This window comes from Oncorhynchus kisutch, unplaced genomic scaffold (assembly GCF_002021735.2).
Source record: "Oncorhynchus kisutch isolate 150728-3 unplaced genomic scaffold, Okis_V2 Okis01b-Okis20b_hom, whole genome shotgun sequence".
In the NCBI taxonomy this organism is placed as follows: Eukaryota; Metazoa; Chordata; class Actinopteri; order Salmoniformes; family Salmonidae; genus Oncorhynchus; species Oncorhynchus kisutch.
Genome location: NW_022261978.1, coordinates 9,997,700 through 10,019,195, shown reverse-complemented (window position 1 = coordinate 10,019,195; position 21,496 = coordinate 9,997,700). Strand labels below are relative to the sequence as shown.

At 40.8% G+C, this 21,496-nt stretch overlaps 1 protein-coding gene across 1 annotated transcript in view; it reads right to left on the bottom strand.

The window, feature by feature from the left end:
- The window catches only part of LOC109886149 (zinc finger protein 2 homolog), a gene marked incomplete at its 3' end in the record, with an annotated part of 33,901 nt that extends 13,768 nt beyond the window's left edge, over positions 1 to 20,133 (bottom strand). Inside the window, exons 1-3 of the mRNA XM_031811101.1 lie at positions 19,491 to 20,133; positions 15,278 to 15,976; positions 10,267 to 11,069 (exon numbers count right to left, since the gene is read on the bottom strand). Coding sequence (XP_031666961.1) covers positions 10,267 to 11,069; positions 15,278 to 15,976; positions 19,491 to 19,908 — 1,920 coding nt within the window. The remainder of the gene's footprint in view (positions 1 to 10,266; positions 11,070 to 15,277; positions 15,977 to 19,490) is intronic.
- Between the last annotated feature and the right edge of the window lie 1,363 nt (positions 20,134 to 21,496).

The following is a 21,496-nucleotide window of genomic DNA, read 5'->3' as shown; positions in this document are numbered from 1 at the left end:
TCCAGACCCACTAGAACACACCCCCATCTCCATTAACTACATCACACCTGTCCAGACCCACTAGAACACACCCCCATCTCCATTATCTACATCACACCTGCCCAGACCCACTAGAACACACCCCCATCTCCATTAACTACATCACACCTGTCCAGACCCACTAGAACACACCCCCATCTCCATTATCTACATCACACCTGCCCAGACCCACTAGAACACACCCCCATCTCCATTAACTACATCACACCTGTCCAGACCCACTAGAACACACCCCCATCTCCATTATCTACATCACACCTGCCCAGACCCACTAGAACACACCCCCATCTCCATTAACTACATCACACCTGCCCAGACCCACTAGAACACACCTCCATCTCCATTAACTACATCACACCTGCCCAGACCCACTAGAACACACCCCCATCTCCATTAACTACATCACACCTGCCCAGACCCACTAGAACACACCTCCATCTCCATTAACTACATCACACCTGCCCAGACCCACTAGAACACACCCCCGTCTCCAGCGCCGCATCAGCACCATTTTATTTCTCTCCGTCACTTTCAACTTTTAGATAATAAAGCCATTTTACCTTTCTATTGAATTAACAACAGAGGATTGGTTGATTTCCAGGTTTGAAGTATAATATTTAAGATGACTGATTAGAAAAGTATCATCCAACCATCAGGTACATATTCCATGTCTTGAAATATGCAGACAGACCTATTTAAATTAAATTTACATTATAACACTGTACTTCTGACAGCCAACTTTCGAACTCCTCCCATAACTTTATGACATCGTAACATTCCCAGAAGGATTATTGAGTCATTGTTAGTTTTACACTTAAGACATAACTGTCGTTATGCTGTAGAATTTGTGAATTTGACATGTCAGTTGGAATAATGATAGATTTCTGGAGGGACCCTTGTCACTACAACCAATCAGTGAGCAGCTTCCCTTCCCCCACATCTCAGGCAGTTGTGTTACTCGCAACACTTCCCCTGCTTTCCTCAACAATGGAGAAGCCCCCTGAGCTAAAGCCTTGCCATTTTTACAAATAGGAAATAATATTTCATGTTTTACTCGTACCTCAGCCAGCATTGTGAATGGTTAGGAAATAATATGTCATGTTTTACTCATACCTCAGCCAGCATTGTGAATGGTTAGGAAACAATATGTCATGTTTTACTCGTACCGCAGTCAGCATTGTGAATGGTTAGGAAATAATATGTCATGTTTTACTCGTACCTCAGCCAGCATTGTGAATGGTTAGGAAATAATATGTCATGTTTTACTCGTACCTCAGCCAGCATTGTGAATGGTTAGGAAATAATATGTCATGTTTTACTCGTACCTCAGTCAGCATTGTGAATGGTTAGGAAACAATATGTCATGTTTTACTCATACCTCAGTCAGCATTGTGTCGCCAAGGTGGTGAATTAGTGAATAGACACAGAGCTTAATGTGAGTTTCCTTCAGTAGCTCTCCTGATCTTGCGCTGTAATATTCAGAATACATTGTGAAAAACTAAAATCTTGGCTCACCATTTTTTGCTCCAACCAGATATACTACATCCATAACTAGTGGTTTCCTCATTACCAGATATACTACATGATTAACTAGTGGTTTCCTCATTAGCAGATATACTACATCCATAACTAGTGGTTTCCTCATTAGCAGATATACTACATCCATAACTAGTGGTTTCCTCATTAGCAGATATACTACATCCATAACTAGTGGTTTCCTCATCACCAGATATACTACATCCATAACTAGTGGTTTCCTCATTACCAGATATACTACATCCATAACTAGTGGTTTCCTCATTACCAGATATACTACATCCATAACTAGCAGTTTCCTCATTACCAGATATACTACATCCATAACTAGTGGTTTCCTCATTACCAGATATACTACATCCATAACTAGTGGTTTCCTCATTACCAGATATACTACATCCATAACTAGCAGTTTCCTCATTAGCAGGGAGGAGTTTCTGCAACCAAATTGTGTGTGCGCCGCCCTCGTGCTGCAGTTTTATTAAACACAGAAAAGGGCCAAAATTGGAGACTAAAAGTCGTCTGACACACTGCTTAGAGTTTCAGCAACTTTAATAACTTGTTTCTATCCTCCAATCATCGATGTTACTACTAATGTGAAAACAAAATTGTTGCTCACTTGACTGTTTTAAGACATTTGTCAAATAATTTAACAGACGTCAATTGTTGTACAACTTCATGGGTACGCTCTGGGCATCACCTTTTAACTCAAATAAACAGTGGATTTCTGCTGTTTTGAGCCTTTAACCATCTGTCTGACTTTGTTGTTCACACAGGAGAACAACATCATGATGCTGACAAGGCAGAGAAGAGTCTCTCCAGATCAGAACACCTCAAGAAGCACCTGCAGAAACCCACAGGGAAGAAATCTCACCACTGCTCTGAACGTGGGAAGAGTTACTCAAGATCAGATTCACTTAAACTACACAAGAGAATACACCAGCGAGTATACACAGAAGAGAAACCTCACCACTGTCTTCTACCTTGTCATTATAGCGCATGGTCCATCTTAGTATGAAAAACAGTATCAATTCAGTGCATGGTATGTAAGTTTAGTATCACTTTTCAACCAACCCAGTGCATTTGTTGAAAATGAAAAATGTTTAAATGAACAATACATCAAAGGATTCAACTACTGAAAACTGAAACAGACAAATGGATCAAACAGATCAATCCCACTTTTCCAGCCTGCTGAAGGCGTGGTGGAGTGGTGAACACCACCCCCGGCTCTACCAGGGGCTTGAGGTGGTCTCCCACAGCTCTGCTTATGTCATGTTCTGTGGCCTTGCCGTTCCATTTCTTGACTGCCCCTGCAACACAGAAAGAAATATATTTAGTAATATTATATAAAACTCTCAAAGTAATGGATATGGAGCATTTATGGCCTCAGTTACACCTGGCACCTAAATGTGATTTCTGTCATCCGATCGCTCCATTAGGTTCAGATCTAACAGGATGGGCCTTGGACGCAGTCAAGCCACCAAATATGCATAAGCAATGTAAAGAGATGTGGGGAAAAGTAAACATAATATCAAAGAACAAATGTTTGTGTCTGAGGGAAAATGAACTTTCATACAGCCAAAGGGGTGAGAAATTACACCAATATCAGTGGACAATTTGTACTAATGTAAATAAACATGGATGATGGAACATATTACCTTTTGCTAACGTGATGAACCATTAAGGGGACATAAATATTTACCATCTTTGACCTCTCACCTCTCTGGCTGTAGAAGTGTTCTTCCTAACCAGTCCCTCAACAGCTCTCTGACTGAGCTCCACCATCACTGGGTCTTCAGAGGAGAGGAAGGCTGAGGAGGAATGGAAGGATGAATGGATCAGTCAGTCAATAAAGTGTAGAGCTGCTGTCTGACAAAATCATTATTTCAGTAGTTCATTAAAGGAAATAAGGCTTTATGACTGCTGAATACCAACTATTTATCACTTAGATTGTGTATTTTCAGGTAGAGATAGATCCTTGGGAAGTCACTAGCCCGTTGAAGTTGACATTTACAATGGTTAAGGTAGGGTTTAGTGTAGGGATGTCCCAAGGATCCCAGATAGCATTGACCATTGTGCATTCTTCTGTCTCTTTTACATAGCAGGTGATGGGTTCTGACTTCTGGACTTTTAAATATGAAATATCTTTATTATGTGAAATCTAATGAAACAATAATGTATGTTGATGCTAATATGATGTACAATATTCCATGATGTTTCTATATGATAATAATAGCCTAATATATTTAATATGCCATACACAATTTTTTTTTAACAGTTTCACTAATTAATTTTAATTAACGTAATTATCATGATTCAACATCAGTTCACCGTCTCACCTCTTACTGTATTGGAGCAGCAGCAGCTGACTGCCCAGTTCAACATCAGTTCATGTCTCACCTCTTACTGTATTGGAGCAGCAGCAGCTGACTGCCCAGTTCAACATCAGTTCGTTGATGCTAATCATCATGTTTTGAATCTGAGAGTAAATAGATTCGATTACAACTCCAAAAATGAAGGGTTCAACTGGAGTTGTTCTCGGATCCCCTAAGAACCGTAGGGTTCTTGGTCAATGAAAAACAGCCCCAAAAGGTACTTCAAAGCACTTGTTAGAAGGTGGGTTCATCGAGGAACCTCCGTTGTTGCTGGACTTTTTCCGGGAACTTCGCAATTACAACTGAAAACGATGGTGACAAGTTTGGATGCGACAACAAGATAAAAAGGTTCAGTTGGGTTGATGTTTGCCTCTGAATATGTCTAGAAATAATAATTACAATAATATAACGTACTAATAATGAATAACGAAGACAATGATGGTTTTCTGTGAATATCTTCCGTAACGTTACTATAGTTAATTACCGTAAATATTAGAAAGCCGGGTTTGACCGTCGGCGTTGTATGAGCTACAGTACAGTTCGGTTATCTAGCTAGATAACGTTATGTCCTAACTAGGCACAACAAGGTTTGCATTATTTCCCTCAACTATATTCGTTCCCATATATTGTATATCGTTTCCATAAAGCCAACATGGCTTTACACTCATTAACGTAAGTTTCCAATCTAGAGCAGTTCTCAGTTTTGTGATAATGAACTAGCAAACGTTAACTAACTAGGTAAGGACGGTGACCTGTCCAGACGAGATGTACAACGAACTGAATCGTCAATGGAGGTCTTTCTCTTTATATAGCCTGCTACAGCCATCAACACTATTAACTCACAAGGGGGCATAACGTTACATGTACAATACTATCCCATTTTGGAAACGTTACATGTACAATAGTATCCCATTTTGGAAACGTTACATGGACAATACTATCCCATTTTGGAAACGTTACATGGACAATACTATCCCATTTTGGAAACGTTACATGTACAATACTATCCCATTTTGGAAACGTTACATGTACAATACTATCCCATTTTGGAAACGTTACATGTACAATACTATCCCATTTGGAAACGTTACATGGACAATACTATCCCATTTTGGAAACGTTACATGGACAATACTATCCCATTTTGGAAACGTTACATGGACAATACTATCCCATTTTGGAAACGTTACATGGACAATACTATCCCATTTTGGAAACGTTACATGGACAATACTATCCCATTTTGGAAACGTTACATGGACAATACTATCCCATTTTGGAAACGTTACATGTCCGCGTTAATTATCTTAATTATCTTTTCAGAACATCTCAGAAATGAATCAAGTCCATTGAATGGATATAGACAAAAAGAGAATTCAATGACTAGCAGAGGTAGAGAGGCGAGGCAGGGGTGAGGACATCATCCTGCTATTTTGACAGTCCCTGAAGGAAAATACAGAAGAGGTATTCCTTCCCTTTCTCTAATGTATTTTGTAATAAAACTGGCAAGTGTAGTAAGATCAATGCTTTACTAGGACTGGAGACCACAGCAGCGATTCTGCTCTTGCCCAACCTCTTCAGGACCCGAGTGGCCTTTATGTCCGTGACAAGGTATGCTTATGCACCAATCATCTGTTTCTTCATAAACATAGGTGTGCATGCTTATATAAAACTACAGCTGAACATTTGTTATGGTCTTTGTTAATTGTATGTGTATTCATCTTTTCTTACTTTTGTTGACACAGATTTCACCGCTCTTCACTCCTTTACTGCACAACGGCGGAAATCCATTTCACCATGAGAGTGAAATCCCGCTGGCCTTTGATGGGGAGAACATCCACGCCCTCGAGGACGTCTCCATGGGACTTGGGGCTCCGCTAGGGCTGTATTTTTTTAATTTTCCCTTAAATTTCCCCAAAATGTCAGAAAAACATTTATGTTGTTAAGTTACTGTGTTCTGGGGGTAAGAGAAGTTGGGTGAAGTTACCAGGGCCAGTCATAAAGATGGCAAACTTCCTAACATAACTAAGTGAATATGATATACACACTAAAGCTGAAAAGTCTGTATTTAGCATCAAGTCTACAATGTTGTTAGTTTACCTATGATTCATTTTTAATGTATGTTGTTTTTATTGTACATCATTATTTGTATATATTTTTAAATGTCATGAAAAGCACTATATGAGGTAAATGTATTATTTATTATGGTCTGACATGTCTGCAGAAATGTTGCAATTTTGTAATGTGTTTTGTTTGGTAAATAGTTTTGTAAATATTAATTCACATTTGTTGTGCCACTAAATAAACAATATTGTCAATATTGTCAATATTATTAAAATATGTTTTTATAATGGAGGGAGGGTGGACAGGGAGTTAAAAAAATAAACCCCAAAAGGTTCTTTGAGGAACCATGATAAGGGGTTCTTCAAAGAACTTAGACGTTCTCACAAAAGGTTTTTCAAATAACTTTTTAGGGGTTCCCCCACAGTTTCAAATTGAAGAACCCCTAAAGGATACTGCAGGAACCTTTACCTTTTAGAGTGTATATTGATGAAAGTCACCTTGTCCGAGAGACATTTACGTAGTTATACACAGCCCCATTTGGGATGACTATTATGGGGTGAAATAGCGGCCACAACAGACAGGCCTGATATCGCCCTATAGTCCTTGGACGTCACGTGCTGAGGGGGTCTGACCAAAGATATTATATTTAGCTACACTTTGTAGTACATTTTTACACAATTATAAATGTTTCTGATGACACATAGCCCTTTTTCAAAGGGAGTCGTTGGTTTTTAGGGGCAGTCGCTTTTTAGCTTTTTGTCTGAAAGTATTTTCTCAACTGCGATACCGACTCCAGTCAGCAGATGACGATGTACGTCTTTCAGGTGATTCTGCCACTGTGACGTATAATATAGTGGATGGGACGCTTCTTCAACATCAACACTTAGTCAGACACTTTGGTTCACTCTAACTTTATGGAAAAATGTGTATTCATTAAATATAGTGTAACCGATGTGAAATGGCTAGCCAGTTAGCGTTTCAATCGGCGACGTCACTCGCTCTGAGACCTTGAAGTAGGTCGCGGCTTTTGTGGAGCGATGGGAAACGATGCCTTGAGGTTGGCTGTTGTTGATGTGTGCAGAGGATCCCTGGTTCGAGCCCAGGTCGGGGCGAGGAGAGGGATGGAAGCTATACTGTTGCAATAGCAACTCCTCTCATACTGGGAAGACACCACCCCCCCTGAATTTTCAGGCCTTAAGGGCAGTTTTATTTCAATTGTAGTACCGGGATGGAGAAAATCCAGTTAGCGTTTTATAGTCACCTCGTTAGGATAACTTATCCTAAAATGGACACACTCCCATCAGTTTCTGGGACAACTGCCCAGACTTTGTAGACTGTTTAATAATGCTTAAACCTCATCTTTATCAAATTATCCATTAAAGATACCAACGCAAAACCTACGTTCATCTACATATGGGTTGTTTAAATTGTATCTAATGATTATGCCAGTAATACTTCATCAAATCTCTAGTAATCAATATACCCACATACAATTCATCATATTTTCATATTCACAGAATCCATATAAAACGTAAGAAATTCTCAGCGACTTGCGACAACCATTCCATTAGCTTTTTCAAGGACTCTCCATAGCTACACAGCAGCTCTCCAAACATACTCCCAGCAGAATAAAAAAATAAACTTTTGTTTCCCAGACAATGACCATAGGATCCTCAACAGTTCTCTAACCTTTCAGAGACCACGGCAAAATCAAGCCTCCCAGGAACTATAGACCTTCCGCTGCTTTCTAAAATATCATCCCGTTTATTATCTAATTTTCAATAATCTGAGTAAGCATATTTTTTACTATCCAAACGTCAGATTAAGACTCATTTCCACATTCACACAACTCTCATATCAGTCACACAATGCTATTCCCAAACATACCTAATCAATTAGTTTTTCAACAATATTTTTACCTGCAGGAATATTTTCACATTTCTATCTCATGGTTAGTTCCTAGGATAATGCAACTCATACATTTATACTCAGAGCCTCCTGACTGGGCCCTGTTTACACCTCCACACAGGAATACACACTCCGAGCCTCCTGACTGGGCCCTGTTTACGCCTCCAAGGTGCCCCCTCACATAGGAATACACACTCAGAGCCTACGAGGATTTTCTAAAAACTCACTTTTTTTTTTTTTCAAAAAAACTAGGTGTATAGAATCTGCTCGCTGCATCTCAGGTCTAAGGTGGGTCCATCTGCTCCGTTCCCGAAGTGTGGTCTCCATGAGATTCCAAGTTTGAGGGATCCCTCGAGGACGATTTACCCAGGTCGTCAGGAGCGGTCACCAAGTCAAGATTCACATTGCCAAATGTGGTTGTTAATTTCTTTAATATCAAATGAGAAGCAAACTTATCACACAAGTCAGATTTATTCTTAAACTAAATCTTTATTCACTTATTAATAAGGGAGCAGGTCAATACAACACACACACATATAAAGTGAATCAATTGAGTGCTCTACAATAATATTGGCTGGTCAACAAATCACCCCCAGATGATTCGTTGAGAGCCACGAGACAAAAGTACAAAGGTCTTTTATAGCTAAGATACACCCCTTTCAACCTACATGACCAACAACAGATGTATAGAACGGGTCACAAGGTTCAGATTTGTATGAAAGATACTTATAATTCTCAGCAGACAGTATCTGCTGTAAAAACACTACTCTGTGTAGAAACCAGGGTCTGGCCCTGGGGTCATCTCTCCCTGGTACCATATAGAACAGAAACATTAACTCATAATCTGGAATACTGTCTCTTTAGGTTTTAATCACCCAAAAGTCATTGTAAATCTCCTGTCAGTGTTTTCTCCCAGAGGCACATCCTCAGTAGAACACACAGACAATAGTTCTAAGAACCCTCTATTCTGTTACATAAAACAACCATGTGATACAATAAAAGTACAATAACATAATGTTGAAGTTTTGCTCTGTGTCCTCTGAAAGTTGACTAGTAACAACAACTGGGACCTAAAAGACACCCACCATGAGACCCACTAAATCTGCCCAAGAGGCAAACAAAAGAAAAACCCACAACAAACTTAAAAATTTGGTGGTTGAAGATATCCCTCTAGTGGTGTGGGGGCTGTGCTTTGGCAAAGTGGGTGGGGTTATATCCTTCCTGTTTGGCCCTGTCCCTATCATCGGATGGGGCCACAGTGTCTCCTGACCCCTCATGTCTCAGCCTCCAGTATTTATGCTGCAGTAGTTTGTGTGTCAGGGGGCTAGGGTCAGTTTGATATATCTGGAGTACTTCTCCTGTCTTATCCGGTGCCCTGTGTGAATTTAAGTATGCTCTCTCTAATTCTTTCTTTCTCACTCTCGGAGGACCTGAGCCCTAGGACCAGGCCTCAGAACTACCTGGCATGATGACTCCTTGCTGTCCCCAGTCCAGCTGGCCGTGTTGCTGCTCCAGTTTCAACTGTTCTGCCTGCGGCTATGGAACCCTGACCTGTTCACCGGATGTGCTACCAGTCCCAAACCTGCTGTTTTCAACTCTCTAGAGACAGCAGGAACGGAAGAGATACTCTTAATGATCGGCTATGAAAAGCCAACTGACATTTACTCCTGAGGTGTTGATCTGTTGCACCCTCGACAACTACTGTGATTATTATTATTTGACCATGCTGGTTGGTCATTTATGAACATCTTGGCCATGTTCTGTTATAATCTCCACCCGGCACAGCCAGAAAAGGGCTGGCCACCCCTCATAGCCTTGTTCTTCTCTAGGTTTCTTCCTAGGTTTTGGCCTTTCTAGGGAGTTTTTCCTAGACACCGTGCTTCTACACCTGCATTGCTTGCTGTTTGGGGTTTTAGGCTTTAGGCTGGGTTTCTGTACAGCATTTTGAGATATCAGCTGATATAAGAAGGGCTTTATAAATACATTTGATTTGATCCAAACTCTTTTTTTGTTTGTCAATTTTGTTAAATCACATAAATAGTACTCTTCCATTTCAGAGCCTGGATTTTTCCCCATGAGGCTAATATCCATAACATGTTGATATCAATTCATAAGTGGGCACACGTTTAGGCTTCTACATTGTGAAATCATTACAATACACCTACTACAATGTTTAAAAAATTCTACATTGTGACATTAATTCAATGAAATCATGAAACAACTACTTCATGTATGTATTTCCTAATATTTGATCAGAGATCTTTTATCAGATTATCTCTGGTCATAGCTATGAGATTTCAATCCTGTGTGTTCTCTGGTGTTGAGTCAGATGGCAAGCTTGAACAAAACTCTTCCCACATTGACCACAGCTATAAGGTTTCTCTCCTGTGTGTATTCTCTGGTGGTGTATCAGGCTGTGTGACTGAGTAAATCTATTCCCACACTGATCACAGCTATAAGGTTTCTCTCCTGTGTGTATTCTCTTGTGCACTGTCAGATCTCCAGATCGACTAAAATTCTTCCCACATTGATCACAGCAATAAGATTTCTCTCCTGTGTGTGTTCTCTGGTGTAGAGTCAGAGAGCCAGATGAAGCAAATCTCTTCCCACATTGACCACAGCTATAAGGTTTCTCTCCTGTGTGTGTTCTCTTGTGCACTGTCAGATCTCCAGATCGACTAAAACTCCTCCCACATTGACCACAGCTATAAGGTTTCTCTCCTGTGTGTGTTCTCTGGTGTAGAGTCAGAGAGCCAGATGAAGCAAATCTCTTCCCACATTGACCACAGCTATAAGGTTTCTCTCCTGTGTGTGTTCTCTGGTGTAGAGTCAGAGAGCCAGATGAAGCAAATCTCTTCCCACATTGACCACAGCTATAAGGTTTCTCTCCTGTGTGTGTTCTCTTGTGCACTGTCAGATCTCCAGATCGACTAAATCTCCTCCCACATTGACCACAGATATAAGGTTTCTCTCCTGTGTGTGTTTTCTGGTGTCGAGTCAGGTTGCCAGATGTAGCAAATCTCCTCCCACATTGTCCACAGCTATAAGATTTCTCTCCTGTGTGTGTTTTCTGGTGTCGAGTCAGGTTGCCATATGTAGCAAATCTCCTCCCACATTGATCACAGCTATAAGGTTTCTCTCCTGTGTGTGTTCTCTGGTGTTGAGTCAGGTGGCCAGTTGTACAAAATCTCTTCCCACATTGATCACAGCTATAACGTTTCTTTCTTGTGTGTGTTCTCTGGTGTACTTTCAGAGAGATTAATGTTGTAAAACTCCTCCAACATTGATCACAGCTATAAGGTTTCTCTCCTGTGTGTGTTCTCTGGTGTTGAGTCAGGTGGCCAGATGTAGCAAATCTCTTCCCACATTGACCACAGCTATAAGATTTCTCTCCTGTGTGTGTTCTCTGATGAATTTTAATGCCTGATGATGTGAATCTCTTCCCAGAGTCAGAGCAGCAGTGAGATTTCTTCCCTGTGGGTCTCTGCGGGTGTTTATTGAGGTGTTCTGATCTGGAGAGACTCTTCTCTGTCTCCTCAGCATCATGAGGTTGTTGAGGCTCCCCAGAGGATCCACGATAGTCACGTCTCTCTCCTGTGTGAACAACAAAGTCAGACCGATGATTAAAGGCCCACAACAGTGGTAATCCAGTGTAAAAGTTGATGCCAACAGCATAGCCATGATGTTGTACAACAATTGATGTCTGTAATGAATGTTAAAATTATTGTCTTAAAATGAGCAAGAAGTCATATTTTGTCTTGTTTTCACATTAGTAGTAGCATCTAAGATTGTAGATTAGAATTAAGTTATTCATGTTGTTGAAACTCTAAGCAGTGTGGTAGAAGACTTTTGGTCTACAATACAGGCCCCTTTGTGTTTTCTAAAATTGAGGCACGAGGGCAATTTCATTGCATAAACTCCTCCATGCTAATGAGGAAACCACTAGTTATGGATGTCGTATATCTGGTGTGACAAGAGATTAAAAGAATCTGCCCACTCCATCAAGCAATGGGGACAGCAACACAAGGCATTCACAGGACCTCATGGAACCATGGACCACACCTGCAGAAACTGGACAACAGGGGGAAGCAGAGGAGATACCTATCATAGACTTCTCCCAGCTGACGCTTGACATGCCACCTACGCCGCCTCAAGTGGTAGAAACAACCAGCTGGTATCATTAAGTAGAATCAGCCAACAGTAACACGGAAGCAGCAGAATGGGAGTTAGTAGTGCATGACCTAGATTTAGAATAAGAAGCTTCCATTTAGACACAGGTCTAAGATGACGTAATAAGCAATCTACCATCCCAGTGTAAGCACTCAGTGTAAGCAATCTACAGTCCCCGAGTAAGCACTCAGTGTAAGCAATCTACAGTCCCCGAGTAAGCGGCCGGTGCAAGCAGCAGGGCAGTGTCAGTGTGAAAGTGTGGTTTAGGCACAGCTCCAGAAACTTGCGAACTTCCCCTGTAAAAAGGTATATATGGCAACTGCACCGCCCTCAACCGTAAGGCACTCCAGAGGGTAGTGAGGTCTGCACAACGCATCACCGGGGGCAAACTACCTGCCCTCCAGGACACCTACACCACCCGATGCTACAGGAATATATAATAATATATATATAATATTCCAATATCCTAATGCACTTCCAACTCTGTGTATGGACTCAATATATTGTAACTGGTACTTGGCTGTTTCCTTGTATTGCTAATCACATCTGTACTTGATGTCTCACTGTTTTACTGCCGCTTTGTCTGTGATCCAGAGGTGTCAAGACCCCTGTGTTTCAAATATGGTTCTCGTCTAACAAAAAGTGTATAGTGCAATAGTAAATTTACCTATGAGGATTCTCCATATGAAGTCTTTCTCATATGTCAGTGAGGATCTTGCCTCTCTTATGATCTCTGTTCTCTTTAAATCAAATCACATTTTATTTGTCACATACACATGGTTAGCAGATGTTAATGTGAGTGTAGCAAAATGCTTGTGCTTCTAGTTCCGACAATGCAGTAATAACGAACAAGTAATCTAACTAACAATTCCAAAAAAACTACTGTCTTATACACAGTGTAAGGGGATAAAGAATATGTACATAAGGATATATGAATGAGTGATGGTACAGAGCAGCATAGGCAAGATACAGTAGATGATATCGAGTACAGTATATACATATGAGATGAGTATGTAAACAAAGTGGCATAGTTAAAGTGGCTAGTGATACATGTATTACATAAGGATGCAGTAGATGATATAGAGTACAGTATATACGTATGCATATGAGATGAATAATGTAGGGTAAGTAACATTATATAAGGTAGCATTGTTTAAAGTGGCTAGTGATATATTTACATTTCCCATCAATTCCCATTATTAAAGTGGCTGGAGTTGAGTCAGTGGCAGTGACAGTGTGTTGGCAGCAGCCACTCAATGTTAGTGGTGGCTGTTTAACAGTGATGGCCTTGAGATAGAAGCTGTTTTTCAGTCTCTCGGTCCCTGCTTTGATGAACCTGTACTGACCTCGCCTTCTGGATGATAGCGGGGTGAACAGGCAGTGGCTCGGGTGGTTGTTGTCCTTGATGATCTTTATGGCCTTCCTGTGACATCGGGTGGTGTAGGTGTCCTGGAGGGCAGGTAGTACCAGGCGGTGATACAGCCCGACAGGATGCACTTGATTGTGCATCTGTATAATTTGACTAAATGTGTTTCCTTGTTACAGGGCAGGCAAGAAATGGAACAGCAAGTTCACAGAACATGACATAAGCAGAGCTGTGGGAGACCACCTCAAGCCCCTGGTAGAGTCGGGGGTGGTGTTTACCTCCCACCACGCCTTCAGCAGGCTGGAAAAGTGGGATTGATCCAGTAGTTGAATCTTTTGACGTATTGTTGATTTCAAAACATTTCAGTTTCAACAAATGAACTGGGTTGGTTGAAAAGTGATACTAAACGTACATACCATGTACTATTTTAACATAGTGGAAGATACTGTTTTTCATACTAAGATATGTTTTGCTTTTGCACATATTTGTTAATTGGAGGGGTTCTGAAAGACACTGAGGGTGTCGATTAAAAATTGACTAGTAACAACAACTGGGACCTAAAAGACACCCACCATGAGACCCACTAAATCTGTCCAAGAAGAGGCAAACAAAAGAAAAACCCACACCAAACTTAAAGACCAAAAAAACAAAAAGTTGGCGCAACTAAAGGTGTTGACTCTCCACATGTAACAAGACTGGGCCAGACACTCTTAAATAGAACCTGGACCAGCTCAGGTGAAACAGCTTACCACTAATGAGATGAAATAAGCCAGCACAGGTGTAACACATAATGACTAACGAGGTGACACCGATCTGTGCGCCCAACGTGCTAACGAGCTATACATGCTAACGAGCTATACGTGCTAAAGTCCAACCTCAAAACACAAATGGAAAAACCAAAGCCTGTTCCCCTTTAAGACAACAAATTTATCCTATATTTTTGTTGGACAAGTTTGCTCACCACCAACAGAAAACAACTTCAATTTCACATTATAATCAACTACACTGCTTCACCTTCACCAATATAAACATTGTGTCTACTGGCTGTCAACAATTAAAAACAAGAAAAAACACCTATTCCTAAATAATAATAAACAATCATATTATTTTTTTCTCATTTTTCTTTCAATAGAATCCTAAAACCCACTAGCTTCTAGAACTCTCGTCCCCTTGGAACGAGCGCAAACAAAACTAATTTCCAATACGGAAAAAAGTGCAGTCAAAATAAATTGTGTTCCATGGCAACGCATATGGATTTGGGAGGAAATCAGGTTGAACCTGCTCTAGAAAGTAAAACAAAACAAAAAACACATGGAAATGGGAGATACATTTTACCTCACTGGTTAGAGGACAACCTGCAGAAGACAATCAGCTACATTTTTGATTGTTGCATTTAAATTTAGGGGTCGCTAAACAATGGAACAGCACTTATTTGTCATCACTCATCAATATCACGTTGACATCAATTGAGCGAGAGAGGGGAGATGAGGTTGCAACAGCTCAAAAACCACACGGAATCTGGGAGTAATGTGTACATCCCTGGTTAGAGGACAATTTGTAGAAAACAGCTAGCTACATTTTGAAGTGTTTCACTTTGATTCACGTGGGTCACTTTTAGTTAAATCACATAAATATTACTCTCTCAATTCAGAGCCTGGATCTTTCCCCTGAGGATAATATCCATGTCATGTTGAAATCAATAGAACAGGGGAGAAACATTTAGGGTCCTACATTGTGACATCATTAAATTACTCCTTCTACAATGTTAAAACATTCTACATTGTGACATTAATTAATTGATATCATGAAATAACTCCATGTATTTTCTGATGCTCGATCAGAGATCTTTTATCAGAGTATCTCTTGTTACACAGATCACAGCTATGAGGTTTCTCTCCTGTGTGTGTTCTCTGGTGTGATATCAGGTTGCATTGTTGAGTAAAGCTCTTCCCACATTGAGTACAGCTATAAGGTTTCTCTCCTGTGTGTGTTCTCTGGTGTGATATCAGGTTGCACTGTTGAGTAAAGCTCTTCCCACATTGAGTACAGCTAGAAGGTTTCTCTCCTGTGTGTGTTCTCTGGTGTGATATCAGGCCTGATGAATGAGAAAAACTCTTCCGACATTGAGTACAGCTATGAGGTTTCTCTCCTGTGTGTATTCTCTGGTGTGTTATCAGGCTGCTGAGCCGAGTAAAACTCTTCCCACATTGAGTACAGCAATACGGTTTCTCTCCTGTGTGTGTTCTTTGGTGACGAGTCAGATTGCTCAATGTAGTAAAACTCTTCCCACATTGAGTACAGCTATAAGGTTTCTCTCCTGTGTGTGTTCGCTGATGAATTGTAATGCCTGATGAGGTGAATATCTTCCCACAGTCAGAGCAGCAGAGAGTTATCTTCCCTGTGGATCTCTGCAGGTGTTTCTTGGGGTGTTCTAATGTGGAGAGACTGTTCTCTGCCTCGTCAGCGTCATGAGGTTGTTGAGGCTCCCCAGAGGACCCATGGTAGTCCCGTCTCTCTCCTGTGTGAACAACAAAGTCAGACAGATGGTTAAAGGCCCACAACAGCGGAAATCCACTGTAAAAGGTGATGCCAACAGCGTAGCCATGATGTTGTACAACAATTGTTGTCTGTAATGATTATTTGACAATTGTCTTAAAAATGAGCAAGAATAGTCATATTTTGTCTTGTTTTCACATTAGTAGTAACATCGATGATTGTAGGCTAGAAAAAAAGTTATTAAAGTTGTTGAAATCCTAAGAAGTGTGCCAGACGACTTTTGGTCTCCAACATAGGCACCTTTCTGTGTTTGCTAAAATTGCGGCACGAGGGCGATGCACATGCAATTTGGTAGAAACTCGTTCCCCCTAATGAAGAAACCGATAGTTTTGGATGTAGTATATCTTCCTGGAGCAAAAATGGTGAGCAAAGATTTTGTTTTTTCACAATGTATTCTGAATGTGAATGGGGGAAACCTCAGGGGAGTAACCTCCATGTCCAGGTTGCTTATGAGAGCATGTCACACTACTTTGGATTAAAATTGTAAGCCTCGTTTGAACGTCCTACTTAATATAATGTTTGTATCGTCATCGCAAATCAACCTCTTTGCACTTAAAAAACACTTCAACCAGTAAAATGCTCTTTGGCTTTTCCATCAGCCCGACAACGGGGCTCCGTGTCGACAAAGGGCCCAGGCCAATTGGCAAAAGAGGTACTGTAGCTGGAGTAATTTTGTTTGCTAGCTGGGAGATGCACCTGGCTCGAGGCTAACTGGTGCTAGCTTCAGGACAAGGGCGTTGGCCACTATAGCCAATCCGGTGCAAAGGTCTAGAGCTTACGGCAGGAATCCGGTGATGTAGTGGCTTCTAGTCGTCTTAGTGAAGAGTCTGGGAGGCATCAGCTGTGTAGCCGAGTGATCATAGGGTCCACCGAGCAGGCCCGGGAGATGGGCCTGGCTCAAGGCTAGCTTCGAGGCTGGGCCACTCGGTGGCAGCTATCCAGCTGCGATTATCTGGTGTAATGGTCCAGAGCTTACGGCAGGAATACAGTGATGTAGTGGAGAAAAACAGTCCGATATGCTCAGGGTTGATATCGCGCTGTGCAGACTGGCAGGTATTATCCAGGCTAAAAGCGACTGGTGTTTGAGCTAAAAAGGTAAAGGCCGCTAGCAGTGGCTAACAATGACTAAATAGCTAGTAGCTAATTAGCTTCTGATGAAGGTTCTAGCTATAAGGGCCAAAAAAAAAGCAGATCCGTATCACATTGGGTGAGGCGGGTTGCCGGAAGGTATATTTAATTGAATTTAATGTTATGTTGACGAGCGGCCCCCTCCGGTCAGGTTATGTTGACGAGCGGCCCCCTCCGGTCAGGTTATGTTGACGAGCGGCCCCCTCCGGTCAGATTATGTTGACGAGCGGCTCCCTCCGGTCAGGTTATGTTGACGAGCGGCTCCCTCCGGTCAGGTTATGTTGACGAGCGGCTCCCTCCGTTCAGGTTATGTTGACGAGCGGCTCCCTCCGGTCAGGTTATGTTGACGAGCGGCTCCCTCCGGTCAGGTTATGTTGACGAGCGGCTCCCTCCGGTCAGGTTATGTTGACGAGCGGCTCCCTCCGGTCAGGTTGTGTTGACGAGCGGCCCCCTCCGGTCAGGTTGTGTTGACGAGCGGCCCCCTCCGGTCAGGTTATGTTGAGGAGCGGCTCCCTCCGGTCAGGTTGTGTTGACGAGCGGCTCCCTCTAGTTATGACGTTGAGTAATTTGTGTGTCTTAATTATTTAATTAAATAGAATGCTTCACTTCACTAGGGTAGGGGACAGCATTCAGAATTTTGGATCAAAAGCGTGCCTAAATTAAACTACCTGCTACTCAGGCCGAGAAGCTAGGACATGCATATAATTAGTAGATTTGGATGGAAAATATAAAGTTTCCAAAACTGTTAAAATAATGTCTGTGAGTATAACAGAACTGATATGGCGAAAACCCGAGGAAAATCCATCCAGGAAGTACTATTATTTTGAAAGGCTGTTTTTCCATTGAAAGCCTATCCACCATACAAAGACTTAGGACCCAGGTCACGATCTCTATGGCTTCTTCTACATGTGGTCATTCTTTAGGCATTGTTTCAGGCTTTTACTCTGAAAAATGAGGGAGATACATATCCACCATAATATGCAAATAAATTCATTAAAAAATCATACAATGTGATTTTCTGGATTTTTTTTCTCATTTTGTCTGTCATAGTTGAAGTGTACCTATGATGAAAATTACAGGCCTCATCTTTTTAAGTGGGAGAACTTGCACAATTGGTGGCTGACTAAATACTTTTTTGCCCCACTGTACATCCTAGAAACCTGGTTAAACTATCATTATGACATCATGGATGAATTCTAGAATATACTATATATCCTAGAAACCTGGTTAAACTATCATTATGACATCATGGATGAATTCTAGAATATACTATATATCCTAGAAACCTGGTTAAACTATCATTATGACATCATAGATGAATTCTAGAATATACTATATATCCTAGAAACCTGGTTAAACTATCATTATGACATCATGGATGAATTCTAGAATATACTATATAGCCTAGAAACCTGGTTAAACTATCATTATGACATCATGGATGAATTCTAGAATATACTATATCCTAGAAACCTGGTTAAACTATCATTATGACATCATGGATGAATTCTAGAATATACTATTTAGCCTAGAAAACTGGTTAAATTATCAATATGACCTCATGGATGGCCAGTCCTTGTATTCATAGTGTATTGAATTCAGGGGGTAGCCCTGAGCTGAACTCAAACCTGGGTCCAGCGACTGTCAAATCAACACCTTATAACTGTTACGCCAAGATGTCTGAACTTCTTGACGAGGTCGCTAGGTGTTGGGTTAAGGTTTCTTCAATATCGTTCTCTATGAATTTGAGAGTGATTACACTTCTCCTTCCCCCATCCCTCAGCTGTTAACCAAGTCTCTGGGCAGCCATTTTGTTGCTGTTTAAAAAAAACACAAAACCCAGCAATCTGCAGTTCAAACAATAACAAATCTGTAATTCCACCACTATTTTGGTAATAAAAGATTATGGGGTTGGAGATATGTAACTACAGACAGACCTACATTATAGTTTTAACCATGTTGAGGCGGCAGGGTAGCCTAGTGGTTAGAGAGTTGGACTAGTAACCGGAAGGTTGCAAGTTCATATCCCCGAGCTGACATGGTACAAATCTGTCAATTTACCCACTGTTCCTAGTCCGTTATTGAAAATAAGAATTTGTTCTTAACTGCTATACAGTGTTGATTTACATTGTTTCTAAACATTATATTAAAGCTTATTTGGGGTTCTGATGGGGTACAACAGTTGACCTCAGCTCATGAGGCATGTGTTATATTCTTCAAGAATCAATGGCTGTAAATAAATAATTTAAAAGTCACAATATGGATGTAGCAATTGCAGATTTCCACCTTAACACCTAACATCAGTTCAACTGCAGAGTTTGTGCCTCTGTTGTTAAGACAGTACTTACCAGTGTTAATCAGGGAACGGTTTCTAAAAACCATCTTATGGCTAAATTCATCGTTAGAACCATTGGATGCCTTAAGATGCGTTTGGGAAACCGGGCCCAGATACCCAGGTTCCTCCTCTTCTTCCTCCTCCTTTTTCGATGTAAAAGTAATCTCCTCCCCCTCCTCTTTCACGCCATAAACTGCATCTTCCTCTCCTTTTACTGTGACATCAGCCTCCTCTTTCACTCTGAACGCGTCCTCCTCTTCTTTCACAGTAACAGCCCCACTCCCTACTTCTTGTTTTACTGTGATATCTTCCTCGTCTTTCACTCTGAACGCGTCCTCCTCTTCTTTCACAGTAACGGCCCCACTCCCTACTTCTTGATTTACTGTGATATCCTTCTCTTCATTAGAAGGAGAGTAGCTTGGTGAACTCATGGTCGGAGATGTTAGCTAGGCTAATGCTAACTTAACCAGCCCGCTAGCTGAATAATAACAACAACAGCATAAATATTAAATTAAATCGGATAACTAACTAGACGACAGAAGTGGGTTTAAAACACAGTGGCTAATATACACTAAAGCGTCTAAAGAGCTTTATTGGTTCGGCTATTTGTCTATCAAGCTCCCTGACTAACTGTTGCTGCTGTTGAAAGAAGCGTTCCGTCCACTAGATTATACGTCACACCTACAGCATAACCATAAATTCCCAGACCGCCATCTGCTGACTGGAGTGGGTAACACAGTTGAGTAAAATGTAGATTTTATCTTCAGATAACAAATTAAAGTGTACGAAGCATGAGTTTTAACTCACCAGTGTAACAATACAGTGTGGTTAAAGACTTAGTAAGCTAATTGTAATCACGATATGGTTACCTATAAGTACAAACAATGTTTTTGCGTTATTACATATTCATTAACTTATTTTGTGACTCTTCCAAACTACACACAATGCAGTATTTCTCAACGTCATATGGATGATCTTCTCTGTGCTGCTGAGTTTGTTTGCCAGTGTAACGGTTTAACGAGGCAATTCATTTAAGAACAGTGCCTTAGACCGCTGCCCCGCTCGTGTGATAAAGGTATAGGATTCTGGGTAATCCACAGCAGATTTATAGAGAATTTGAAAATTGAGTGGTCCTGGGATAGAAATGTATAAAATTGACATTACATCATAAAATCCACGTTTTAAATCATACATTAGCAATTTATGTTTTAGTAACTACTGTTGTTGGTTTGGCGTCAAGTCAGCCTCTCTTTATATGTTATTTGCCAAATGTCTGTTTTCCATGTGGGTTTTAAACTAAAGATCCCTCTTTCAAGTTGGTATCTAACTGGAAAATGCATCTTCTTTTGGAGTGCTATTTTTACCCTGTCGACTACTGATCATTCATCCACACTGTGTGTCTCATCAATGCAGGTCATTTATGACAAAAGTATAAAGTATATGTTTTACAAACTCATGAACACCAGCCAGTTTATCAGCCCGGTTTTGTTAGTTTAGGTGTATTATACTTCTTCGCCACCTGAGGGGGACATTGAGTAATTTTCCATGTCAATTTGATATATTTTGATACTAAAATGGATGACGCGATATTCTGATGTAGTGAATATGAGACACATGGAAATAATGTATTTATTTTTATTATAGTAAATTAGGAATTAGTAGGAATTGTTAAATCCACTATACGATCACAATGACTTTGATAGACATTTCAATAGTTTTGTTAGTAAATTACAGGGCAGATTAATGTAGAATTGCTGTGGGAGTGGTATTTATATCCTGTCACTACTGATCATTCATCCATACTGTGTGTGTCCCATCATTGCAGCTTTGGAAATAAATGAACTATCCATTCATTGCTCCTTCCTGTGTTGACTCACTGACTTGAGGGACCAGGATGGTCACACTAGGTCGATATCTAACTCAAGCTTCACCTCCTTTTATTTTTTTATTTCACCTTTATTTAACCAGGTAGGCTAGTTGAGAACAAGTTCTCATTTGCAACTGCGACCTGGCCAAGAT